The sequence below is a fragment of the Tamandua tetradactyla genome, chromosome 6 (assembly GCF_023851605.1).
Source record: "Tamandua tetradactyla isolate mTamTet1 chromosome 6, mTamTet1.pri, whole genome shotgun sequence".
Lineage (NCBI taxonomy): Eukaryota > Metazoa > Chordata > Mammalia > Pilosa > Myrmecophagidae > Tamandua > Tamandua tetradactyla.
The window spans coordinates 860,988-873,184 of NC_135332.1; the positions used below are offsets into that span (position 1 = coordinate 860,988).

Genomic DNA, 12,197 nt, shown 5'->3' on the forward strand with positions numbered 1-12,197 from the left:
CCTCCTCCCTGAAGCCTGGCGGCCGGGGTGGCCATGCCAGCAGCTCCGGTGCCATGGGCAGCCCTGGACTCAGTCCGAGCACCTGCCGCCGTCTAGCCGCCGAACCCTGGTTGCCCTGCTGTGGTTTCCTTGGCCTCTGACAGGGCTGGTGGGCCCTGGCTGCCGGCGCTTGTCAGCCCCACAACGTCTCTCTTTCCCTGTCCTCGCTGCACCTCACCCTTGCTTCTGTTTGATTTCTGTGCAATCAGGAAAAACTTCTCTTTGAAACTCTCAGTGCTGAAGCCCAAGTTGGAAAGCTGTGTTCTCTCCTGTTTTAACATTCTGTGGTTCGTATATCTCCTGGCTCGCTGCATGCCTTTCTCCTGCGCGTCAGCTTAGAAACCTGCTTGTTTCATTTTCCGAGAGAGGAGAGATCCTGGTCGGTGGGGCCAGGGCACGAGGCCCCTACACGTGCTTCGAGCTCTCGCTGAGTCTTCTGGGTCAGGGGCCTGGGGTCATCGCCAAGTGGATTTCCAGCATTGAAAGTGGACCAGCGCCCCGTGCCCTGTGGGCAGCCCCCTTTAGCCAGTCCAAGTCCTCCTCTTACTGACCCCCAGGCCTCTGGGACAGGAAGTTAGGCGAGGAGGCCTAGGTTAATTCTTCCCTCTCCTTCGGTCCTACTTTCCTTTGTCCGTGGGCATCATTTGTTCATTCCTTCATTACTCAACAAACAGAATATTTCATGGTTCTGAGTCAGTCAGGCCAGGACTGGCGGGACAAGGCTGCGGCTTCCTCTCTCGACTGTCCACAGGCAGAGCCCCTTCCCCAGGTGCAGTGGGGAGGGGCACGGACGCAGAGGAGGCGCCCCCAACCTGGTGGGCTGCCCAGGGTGCTGTCTGAGTCGGGAGCCTCTCCCAAGCACCAGGGACGCTCCAGGCAGATCTCGCGCGGGGCGCAGGTGGGCACCCATGGGTGCGATGGCTGCCCTGGGCACACTCCCACCTCTGAGCTCTGGGCAGGCCCTGCGGGTCAGCAGTGAGAACAGCGAACTCTGCCTTTGTGGGCACTCAGCCCTGCTGTCTTTATACAGAAACCGATTTAGTGATGGTTGAATTCACTTTGTGATTTCGTGTGTCCAGAAAATTAGTAGAGTGCACCTCCTCCCCAGAGTGGTTCTCAGTTTTGTACTTGTTCTTCGTGGGCTTTTATTATTTGAGGAAAACAGGAACTTTTGTGCCCTAAGGCCTGACCCAGGAGAATGTCCACGCATGGGCGCGGCACTGTGGGGCACAGGTACCTGGGCCTTGGGCTGGGCCTGGGGGTCTGGCCCCGCCTGTGGGCACAGGGCTGGGGAAGGAGTGAGCTCTCTGCCTTGGGGTGGGTCGGCCCTGAGGAGAGGAGGGGGCTGGGCTGGCCACCTCAGGGACTCCTTGGTGGAAGGACACTTGTCTGCGGCTGTGGGGCCCCTGCCTCTGTGTACCCCGGGGCTTGTCGTGCAGCTGGGAGCCCAGGCCCTCCCTATGGGTAGCCGTGGGGCGCGTAAGTCCCAGTAGGCTTCAGAGCATCGTTGCTCGGTGGCAGTGCGCAGAACTGAGCCTGTGGGCCACATTGGTCTGGCGCGCTTGGGCTTTGCTGGCTGACTCGCAGGCAGGCGCTCCCAAGGGCGGGCTGCAGTGTCCCTCCCCCTTCCTCATCTCTCTTGGGCTCTTCTTCCTTTGGGTCCCTTTCAGACACAGGCATGTCCCCAATTTCCACCCTTGGCCCTGGCCTTCTCCAGGCTCAGACACTTGAATGCCTCCAGGGACTTGGATGAGACCAGAGACCACTCTCCTGAGCCTGGGCTAGGGGTCTCCTGAGGCTTTTCCCTGGAGCCCAGCAACCCCGTCTTAAGCCTGTTCCCAGCGTCCTTGTCAGAACCCCATAACGAGGCCGCTGTTCCCCCGGGCCCACGCCAGGCCCTGCTCTCCAGGGGTCAGCACAGGGCCTGCATCTCGGGCACACCAGCCCTGCCCAGCCCCCCCCCCCCCTTATCCCTCTTCCCATCCCCTGGCCCCCGGCCACCCAGCGGCGTGGCCTCTTGTGTCCCCCAGGCCGTCTCGCTGACCTCTCCCTGTGAGCTTCTGACCTGCAACCCAAGTGGTTCTCGTGGTATTGCTTCCCTGCTTACTAGAAACCTCTGAGTCCTGGGGGCTGCTCTCCTGCGGCCCAGTCCATGGCCCAGCATGAGGGCCCTGGAGTAGCCAGACCTGCCGGAGCTCCTCGGAGCCCCCGCGCCTGGCAGCTGGCACCATCTGGGTGATAGGGCCCTTGCCATACCCTGCCACAGCATCCGTTCAGTCAAGGGGACCCCACCCACCTGGCATTGCCCGCAGCTCCTCCTTTCCCTTCCCCTGCCCAGTCAGAAGCAGGTCCGGGGTCCTACCCTTAGAAGGCCACAGCTGCAGGGAAGGTGCCTGCAAGCTGGGCACCTCTGCCTCCCAGAGGGCCCCTTGGGGCATGGTCTGCACAGTGCGGGCGGGCTGGGGCGGCTGCTGCCAGGAGCCACCCCTGACGGAGCCCCCACTGCCCCGTAGCTCCTTGCCGGAGGAGAAGAACAAGAGCAGCTCCTCCCTGGAGAGCAGTCCGAGGCCGAGAGAGGTGCAGGAGGCCGGCCCCGGGGAGGCGGACGGCGAGCAGAGGAGGAGCCGCGCCCGGGAGCGGAGGCGGGAGGGCCGCTCCAAGACCTTCGACTGGGCCGAGCTCCGCCCCGCACAGCAGGCCCTGGCCCGGGAGCGTGCGGGGTCCGGGCTGGGGCACCCTGAGCCCGAGCCCGGAGAGCTGGAGCGTGAACGGGCGCGGCGGCGGGAGGAGCGCCGCAAACGCTTCGGGGTGCTCGACACACCCGACGGGCCAAGTGCGGAGGACGCGGGCCTGCGGATGGACGTGGACCGGGGCCCCGGCCCACAGGTGGCCGTGGACTTCAAGGCGCCGAGCGTCCATGTGGAGATCGAGCAGCGGTGGCACCAGGTGGAGACCACGCCTCTGCGGGAGGAGAAGCAGGTGCCCATTGCCCCCCTGCGTCTGCCCTGCGAGGACGGGGGCGAGCGGCTCTCCACCCACGCGCTGACTGGCCTGCTGGAGAAGGAGGTAGCGGGGTCCCGCCTGGGCTGCCCTCCCGCCCCTGCCCAGGGAGACGCAGGCCCCCTCCAGCAGACCCACAAGCAGGTGCTCGCCCTGCGGGGCTGAGAGCATCAGGAGGCGGGAGTCTGGGGGCTCCCCAGGGAGTGGGGTGCTGCTCAGCATCTGGCTGGGGCTCGGCAGGCCCAGGTGGGGTGGGTGTCCACCCAGCCCTTACTGGGCATGACCCAGGTCTCCTGGGCGACCCTGGGAGAATGGTGTGGTCAGGCCAGGGGTCAGGCAGGCTGGAGGCAGCAGCGAGGCAGGACAGTTCCACAGGGGTCCTGGGGATGGCTCCTCAAGCCTGGGAAAGGGGCTGTCTCCGTGGTGATGGATGTGCCACGTGGAGCATCGCCCAGCAAGTGGTCAGCACCACATTCATGTCATGTGCGCTTTTGGCGGGAAGTGGGCACAGAAACAAGACCCACGACACTCAGGCAGGGGACCTGGGCTGCTGTCATCATGAGGAGCCGCCCTCGGGCACCTGCCTTGAGGCTGCCCACATGCACTGCTTACTTCCTGTCCTTGTCCCACCTCGTGAGGTTTCCGGGCCCTCCCGGCCTCACAGCACCAGCACTTGTGTGTTTCTACTCCACACCGCAGGGAGCCTGTCGCCTGCTCCTATCAGTAAAATAGAAGAATAACTAGTAAAACAAATACAGTAAAGGCGAGAGACAGTAAGATAACGCTGACACTCATTTTCTAAAGCTGCCTAGTCAGCCCACTGGATCACAAATTTGGGTTTTTGAAGGCGTTCCCAGGAAGCCAGACACCAGTTGCACCAGTGCCTTTGGCAGCCCTGCCTCCTTGCTCCCCTTCTCTGTCTGTGCTGCCCTGAGCCGGGGAGCCCTGCTGACAGCCAGACCCCTGGGTGCTGCGGGGAGACCCAGCCTTAGTCCAGCATCGAGGAGGCCCCTGGGAAATGTCTGAGAAGGGGTGGGTGGAGGAGGGGAGCAGATGAGCTCGCTCACCGTGGGTGCTGACACCTTGTCTGGGAACCTGTTAGCCAGGGCGTTCCTGCAGTGGCCCCCGCAAAGGCCCTGGGCTGTGCTGGCGTGTGTCTGCCCCAAGGAAGGGAAGGCCCAGCCGATGGGCCTTCCTCTCGAGACAAGTGCCAAAGGTGTGTCTCCCAGCGGGCCTGGCACCTCCCTGCACGTCCAGGTGCCTCAAGGCGCCACAGCGCCGGCTCTAGCCTGGCAGGCACATACACAGGTGTGAGGAGGACCGGCCCCCACTTGCTTGTGACAGCGCAGACAGCACGCGGGCTGACACGCCTCTGAGCTTAAGTACACGCCTCTTCTTGCCGACAGCTGGAGCAGAGCCAGAAGGAGGCCTCCGACCTTCTGGAGCAGAACCGGCTGCTCCGGGACCAGCTGCGCGTGGCTCTGGGCCGTGAGCAGAGCGCTCGGGAGGGCTATGTGCTGCAGGTAGGCTCGGCTCGCACTCACCTGCTGGGCCGAACCTCCGGCCCGGGCCTCGGGTCTTCTTTTCCATCTGGGGTCTCTGCCCAGAGTCTCCACGTCCGTGGGTCTCTGCGTAAGGACTCGTCCCAGCCATCCCTCGTTCTGGCCCTCAGAAGACCCATTGTCTCCTGGTCCTCACCACCACGTGTGGCCCCTCCCTTGCCCATGCATGCCTCCACAGTTAGAGCCAGAGCGGCGCAGAACCCGGATGAGCCAGGGTGCAGCCTCCCCAGGTTGCTGGGCTGCAGCAGCCCCGTGGCTCCACTTTTTATCTTCTGCCTAGGCGGAAGTTTTGGGGTGGGGGGATCTGGCAACCCCGGCCCTGAGCAGGCCAGGCCAGCCTCGAGGGGCTGGGTGGGGCAGCTGCCAGGGACCTGGCTTGTAGGGTTTGGTCTCCCCCACAGCTCCAGGGCAGGGCACAGGCAGGTGAGAGTGACCCTGCTCAGGCCCCTTCCCTCAGGAGCTCTCCGTGGCCTCAGCAGCCTCGGGGGCCAGACCAGACCTGGGGTTGGGGGCAGTGAGACCAAGGCACCTGGTTTGTTGACTGCCCCAGAGGTGCCCGGCCTCAGGTTCACCCTCCCACCACATTTCTACAGCCAGGTGCATGGCAAGTAGAGCCCAGGCACTGCCAAGGCAACCATGTGCACCCAGCTCCACGCTCTTCCTTTCAGAGCCCGCTGGGCACAAACCCACATAGCTGTCATTGTGGGAGGGCAAGGGCAGCACGGGGGCCAGGGGCAGCACCCCTGTGCCAGAGTGCTTCAGAGGCCCAGGGGGACCCGGTCCCAGCTCTGCAGTGCCAGCCTCACCTGCACCAGCCCAGTGCCCGCGGACTCGCCCAACCGCCCGGCGTGCCTGGATCCTGTGACCCACAGCTTCTTGGCACATCTGGAGGCTCAGCGCCTTTTCTCGGCCCCTCCTTTATGCCTCTCTCCGTTCTTTTCCTTTTGGCACAGTTTCCTTCTCTTTTCTCGCCTGCCTGTGCTTCTCCCCCAGCCTGGCTCTCAGCCTGGCCACAGGAGCTTTCCCTCTTCCCCTGCCCCTCGCCTCATCCATGGCCAGGCCCAGTTCAGCCTCTCAGGCTGGACAGCCTCTCCTGCAAGTCCAGTTCTGGACGCCTTCCAGGTGGTCCTGGAGCCCCAGGGGTCTGGAGAGCGCCTTCGTAATCACCCTTCCCAAATCCACTGCAGTCCCTGCCCCTTGGGGCTCTCCCCAGTGAGTCTCACAGCCCCGTGAGCTTGGGAGCACTGTGCTCACAAGTGGGCGAGCGGCCTTGGCTCCAGCATTCCACAGGGGCTGGGCCCTTTGTGGGGGTGGGCCGCCCTGACTGGGGCCCAGACATGGAGCATGGGGGCGGGACGGGTCTGAGTGTCACATCTGTGGCTTCCCCGCCAGTACAGCAAGAGCCAGCTGCAAGCAGGCCAAATCCTCAGGCTGGGCTGTTTGCTCGTTCTTGTTTGTGTCTCTGTTCCTTTTCCCCTGAGGTATATTAGCTCTGTCTGTTCTGTATGCCTTTCAGTTTGGGGATTTTTGTTTCCTTTGCTTTTTCTTTTTTCTTTCTCGCTTGCTTCACTTTCTGATTTTGAATTCCACAGAGGTTTGTTTGTTTTGTTGATCATTACATTGTGCTCCGTGGTTTCTGTCCCCCCCACCCCCCATTTGTCTTCCTGCAGGTAGAGATTAGATCTTCCTGTTACTGTCGAGGTTGGACACACGTCCCAAAGGACAGTGTTCCAGGTGTTGCACCTGACATCTCCCAGCTGTCGCCTTCCTTCCTTCTCCCTTCCAGAAGGAAGTGCCTGCACACCCTGCGCCCTGCAGCCTGCTATGTTGGGCCCTTGTCTGGAGCTGCATACTTTTGTTTTGCAAAACAGACCAGTGCCAACTCCCTGCCTTCCCACCTTGCCTCCTGTTGGCTAGTTCTCCTGTCCTGCAGTCTTCGTTTTACTTCTCAGTGTGTTCCATTATTCAGTTTTGTTTGGTTTATTTTTCCTAGAAGCTATTCAGTTAGAGCTGTTTTGATGTTATTGTCTGTGTTTTCTGTTTATTGGGAAGATTTCCCCAGAAATTGAGATGATTTGTTGGCTTTCTTTAATGGAAAAAAAAACAAAACACTGCAAAGAATAAAAGGCAGATGCGCCCGAGGAGCTTTTCTGTGGTTGATCCTGGCCAGAGGTGTGACACTCAGAACTGGGAGGCCAGAGTGTTACTAACCTAGTATCTCGTCGGTTTTTTTAAGACTGAAGTGGCTGCCTCCCCGTCGGGTGCCTGGCAGAGGCTCCATAAAGTCAACCAGGACCTCCAGAGTGAGCTCGAAGCCCAGTGCCAACGCCAGGAGCTGGTCGGGCACCAGATCCAGGCCCTGAAGCGCAGCTACGGGGAGGCCAAGGACGTGATCCGCCACCACGAAGCTGAGATCCAGGGCCTGCAGGCTCGGCTTGGCAGTGCCGCCGCCGAGCTCGCTGTCAAGGAGCAGGCTCTGACCAAGCTCAGGAGCGACCTGCAGCTGGAGAAGGACAAGGTCCGTGAGCAGCTGGAGGAGTGGCAGCACAGCGAGGCCACACTGAGCTGCCAGCTGAAGGCCAGCGAGCAGCAGCTCCAGGGCGCCGAGGCCCGGCTGCTGGAGAAGACGCAGGAGCTGCGGGGCCTGGAGGTGCAGCAGGCGCTGCAGAGGGACCGGCAGAAGGAGGTGCAGAGGCTGCAGGAGCGCATTGCCGACCTCAGCCGGCAGCTTGGTGCCAGCGAGCAGGCGCAGCAGCTGATGGAGGAGAAGCTGCAGCAGAACTATGGGCTGCTGCTGGAGAGCTGCGAGAGGGAGAAGCAGATGCTGCTGCAGAAGCTGCGGGCGCTGGAGGACAAGGCCAGCGCCTATGAGGACCAGCTGCAGGGTCACGAGCAGCAGGTGGAGGCCCTCCAAAAAGAGAAGCTGAGCGCTAAGCTTGAGGGCAGCGAGATGGCGCGCCAGCTGGAGGAGCAGCTGGAGGAGAAGGAGGCCAGCATCCGGAAGCTCGCTGAGCATGTCCAGAGCCTCCAGGACGAGCGGGACCTGACCAGGCAGCGGGTTCAAGAGCTGACAGAGCACGTCACCGCCTCCGACGGGGACCTGGCTGAGCTTCGGGAGAAGCTGAGGGGGCGGGAGGCAGACTGCCAGCGTTTGGAGCGCGCTTACAGGGAGGTGTCAGGCCAGCTGCGTAGCATGCGTTCCCGGCTCCGGGAGAGGGAGGACGAGCTGGCCCGCATCAGGGAGGTGCACAGGACGGTGCTGGGACGGAGGGACCAGGACCTCCACGAGGCTCTGGTTAAAGTGGCTGCCCTGGGCAGCAGCTTGGAGGAGACGGAGGTGAAGCTCCAGGCAAAGGAAGAGGTTTTGAGGAAATTAGCAAGTGAGCCTTCAAAGGACATGGAGGAGCCTCGTGCTGCCCTCGACGCAGAAGAGGAGGGCATTGCACAGGCGGGCCAGCAGCCCCAAGCTGTGGGGAGCCCCCTGGGCTTCCCACATCCCAGGCTCGAGGACGAGGACCCAGGGCCTGTCCTTGGGGAGGAATGCGGGGAAGGCAGTCCCAGTCAGGGAGCTGGTGCTGCACCCCCAAAGTCAGGAGAGGTGCCCGACAAGGAGGGGCTCCCACATAATGCAGCCAGACCGGACCAGGGAGTCCCTGGTGTGAAAAGACAAAGAATCCGCTTCTCCACTATCCAGTGCCAAAGGTACATCCTCCCCGATGGGTCCGAGAAGACGTGGACCAGCAGCACGTCTTCCGACACAAGTCAGGACCGGTCCCTTTCGGAGGAGAGCATGTCTTCGGAGCCCACCCCCAGCACGCTCCCTGGAGCCAGCGATTCAGAGACGTACCTCTCCATCATACACTCCCTGGAGACCAAGCTCTATGTCACTGAGGAGAAGCTCAAGGATGTGACGATGAAGCTGGAGGGTCAGCAGGGTCAGAGCCAGGAGGCCCTGGCCACGCTGCACCGCCAGTGGGCTGGCACTGAGGCACAGCTCCGCGAGCAGCTGCGGGCCAGTCTGGTCCAGGTCAGCACCCTGGCCTCCCAGCTAGAGCAAGAGAGATGGGAGAGGACGCGGACAGCCAGAAATCACCTTGGGGAACTCAAGGACTTCCAGCTAAAAAACAACCAGGCCCTAACCTGCTTAGAAAGCTGCCGAGAACAGCTGAGCACTCTGCTTCGGCCTGGCCAGGAAAAAGAGCCAGGAGCCTGCGAGGTCTCTCTGGCCACCATGGAGAGCTTACTTGTGGGCGCCATGCGGGTTCTGCAGTCCCCGCCAGCTCCCGCGGATAGCCCCACCTGGGTCGAACTCGAGGAGGGGCTTTCCGTAGATGAGGGGGCACCGCCTTCCCAGCAGCAGCCTGCGCTGACCGAGCAGGAGCAGCTGAAGCTCCTGTCTGAGCAGATGGCTCTGGAAGCTTCGTTGATAAATCACATCGCTGACTCTTTGAAAAATACAACATCTGATGTGTCTCGTGTCCTCCGCGAGATTTCTCAGTCAGGAAAGTTGCCGCTGGAGTCCGAGACTGCCGTGGCTCATCCTGGGGCTGCAGCCAGTGCCTTGGCCAAGAAGTTGCTGGTGGATAATGAGTTCTGGAGTCAGGTTGAGGCTTTAAGTAAGCACTTGGGCTCACTGGGAGGGGAGGCGGCCGGCATGCCCGAGTCAGGGCAGCCAGGACTCCCACAAGCCCTGGTCCCTGCCCTGGCAGACGCTGCGCTGATCAGGGCAGAGCTCGGCTTTGTCGCCCAGTCGGCGAGGGAGTCACTTCACTGGAGATTAAGGAACATTCAGGAAAACCTCCAGGGGACCAAGACAGCCCTCGAGCAGCACAAACGCGTGCTGGGGGAGCTCTTGGGAGCCTCCCAGACCCCAGATTTCCAGAGAGGGACTCAGCAGGTATTAGAAGCCCTCCGGCTCCCGGCGGGTGTTGTGCAAGGCGTGCAGCCACCCCAGGACATGAGCCCAGGCCCGGACGGCTCCCCAGCCCCCTCGGGCTTGCCTGACCGCAGCCCTGGGGCCCTTGCTGCTGTGCAAGAGGAACTTGCCCGGCAGCTGAAAGAGAAGGCCGGCCTTCTGGGCGAGATCTCTGTTGCTCTGGCCTCGCTCCCTCCTGGGGAGCCGGCTTCTGACTGCCAGAAGCTTCTCCGGGCGTCACACCGTCTTTCCTGTAGCACCTGCTCGGGAGGCCTCGGCCGGTATTCTTCCTTGTTAGTCCAGGACGCGATTGCTCAGGCCCAGGTGTGTTACACGGCCTGCAGGGTCCGGCTGGAGCACGACGCAGAGCTGCGGCTCCTCCAGGACCCCTGGCGGGGCCAGGACGCCTCGTGTGGGGAGCATGCGCAGGCTCTGGACGCCCTGCGGGAGGAGTATGACGTCCTGCTCCGGAAGCAGAAGAGTGAGTGCCTGCAAGTGATTGCTGTCATCGAGAGGGAGAACGCAGAGCTCAAGGCCAGGGTCGCACAGCTGGGCCAGCAGCAGAAGCAGCTGGAAGAGGTGGAGAGCAGGCACAGCGAGAGCATTTTCGCCCTGCAGGGGAGGTACGAGGAGGAGATCAGGTGTGTGGTGGAGCAGCTAAGCCGCACGGAGAGCACGCTGCAGGCTGAGCGGAGCCAGGTGCTCTGCCAGCTGGACGCGTCCGTCAGGGACAGGCAGGACATGGAGAGGTGGCACGTGGCGCAGATGCAGACGCTGGAGGACAAGTTCCAGCTCAAGGTGAAGGAGCTGCAGATGGTCCACGAGGAGGAGCTGAGGGCCTTCCGGGAGCACTATTCCCAGAACCTGCAGTGCCTGCAGGAGACCCTCCGCTGCTACCAGGGGGAGCACCCGGAAGCCCAGCCACCTGCCTCTGCCCAGCCTGCCGGGCAGCCCAGTGACCCTACACAGGGGTCTGACCCCACGATGGGGCTGCAGGAGCGCATCCAGGAGCTGGAGGCCCAAACCCTGGTCATGCGCGAGGAGCTGGAGCTCAGGGGCCTGGAGGGCAGTGTGGCCACGCTGCGGGAGAAGTATCAAAAGGACTTTGAGAATCTCAAGGTTAATGTCCAAAGTGCTTGCCCGTGGCGGGGCGGGGTGGGGGGGCAGGTTCTGTACCGCTGGCCAGGGGGCAGGTCTCAGCAGCTCTTAAGTGACTGGCTGCTCGCCTTCCCCTCACAGGCCACGCTGGCCACTCAGTGCAGGACTTGGGCCAAGGGGTCAGCCCCACGTTTCCCGGCAGCCAAAGACAGCAGGAGCAGCAAGTGCAGGAGGAAAGAATTCCTCCGCCTTCCCCATGGCGTCCCGCCCATCAGGAGCCTGGCGAGGGTTCCCAGAGCAGCCTCTGCGTGCCCTTCCTACCCCACCAGACCCTACGTAGATCCACGCCCAAGGCCTCTGCCTGAGAAGCCCTGGAGTCTGAGGAGAGGGAACAAGGACAGTCTTCTGTCTCCTCAGAGCAGAGCTGGGTGTTTCCAACAAGGCAGTGCAGAGTCGCTGTCCCGTCCCAGGTCTGTCCCCAAGGGAGCATATTTGACAGGCTCCTGTACAAAAAGGGTTTCTCTGCCCAGCACAGCGATTGGCTGCACATCTCATTTCAGGAGCTTCGGGAACCATTCCCCCGCCCCCTGCTTTTCCCCTCAGATGCTCCATGCCATCAGGCAGAATACTGAGCCCTGGCATGCGGTAGCCACCTTGCAGCCCCGGGGGCTGGGCACAGCCTGTGGTCAGGGTCTACTGCCCTCCCCCATGCCTGCTGGGCTACTGGCAGCTTGTCTCCTGAGCTCCCTGCCTGGGCCATCTCGGTGTCACCCCCTCCAGCATCACACCCTTAAACTCAGAAGTTGGCTGTGATACCTGTGCCCCTACTTGCGTCCAGCTATTTGCCCAGCTTCTGTCCAGAGGCTCTCCACGACCTGCCGTGCCTCCGGTGAGAGGGCAGCTCCCATGCTGCAGCTGGGCTCTGGGGTGCCCTCATCCTGCCTTGAGCCCTCCCCAGGGCCTAGAAACCCCAGACAACCCTCCCGAGACACATTGAGTTTGCGGTGAACCACACTCTGGATGGCATAGTGACACTACCACTGTGACCGGCATCTTGCCCCAGTCAGGGACAGCAGGACTTGGTTTCTCTGGCGCCCCAGGGGCCACATGCCTCTCCCCGAAGCTGGAAGGCAGGTGTCAGTCACAGGGACTAGAGACTGCCGTCTGCCCACAGCGCCACCAGCTCGGACGCACATGCTCCCCAAGGAAGCAGCAGAGCTTTGGAGGCGCGTTTCTGCCCAAAGAACCCTGACCCTAGTCATCGAGCATTCCAGAGCACTCAGACCACTCAAAGGGGAGGAAGGCAGGGCCCACCAAGCCACGGGAGGGGAGGGCCCTGTGCGCAGGCTCCCAGCCCCCGGGCTCCATGCCGCCCCCGGCACGGTCACTGCCTGTTTGGCCCACGCTCAAGGGCAGCGGCCCAGTCTTACACAGTCTGAAGCATCATTTACCAGGTTCTCCCAGTTTTAAAAAAATTGGTGAAAAGCCTGATTTCTGCTCTGAAGTGCATCTTGCCAGGGGTTTAGACAGAAAGTGGGAGGCCTGTGCGCCCCCCAGAGTTGCCTGTGCCTCTCTTTGGGCAG

General features: G+C 62.3%; 1 protein-coding gene across 10 annotated transcripts in view; it reads left to right on the forward strand.

The window, feature by feature from the left end:
* Window positions 1–12,197, forward strand: part of MPRIP (myosin phosphatase Rho interacting protein) — a 144,565-nt gene that overhangs the window by 116,868 nt on the left and 15,500 nt on the right. For 8 of the 10 annotated variants that reach the window (XM_077163340.1, XM_077163347.1, XM_077163344.1 and 5 more), the window contains 3 exons: window positions 2,553–3,105; window positions 4,446–4,562; window positions 6,838–10,635. In XM_077163340.1, coding sequence (XP_077019455.1) covers window positions 2,553–3,105; window positions 4,446–4,562; window positions 6,838–10,635 — 4,468 coding nt within the window. The remainder of the gene's footprint in view (window positions 1–2,552; window positions 3,106–4,445; window positions 4,563–6,837; window positions 10,636–12,197) is intronic. The other 2 variants (XM_077163349.1, XM_077163348.1) reach the window with 1 other exon arrangement.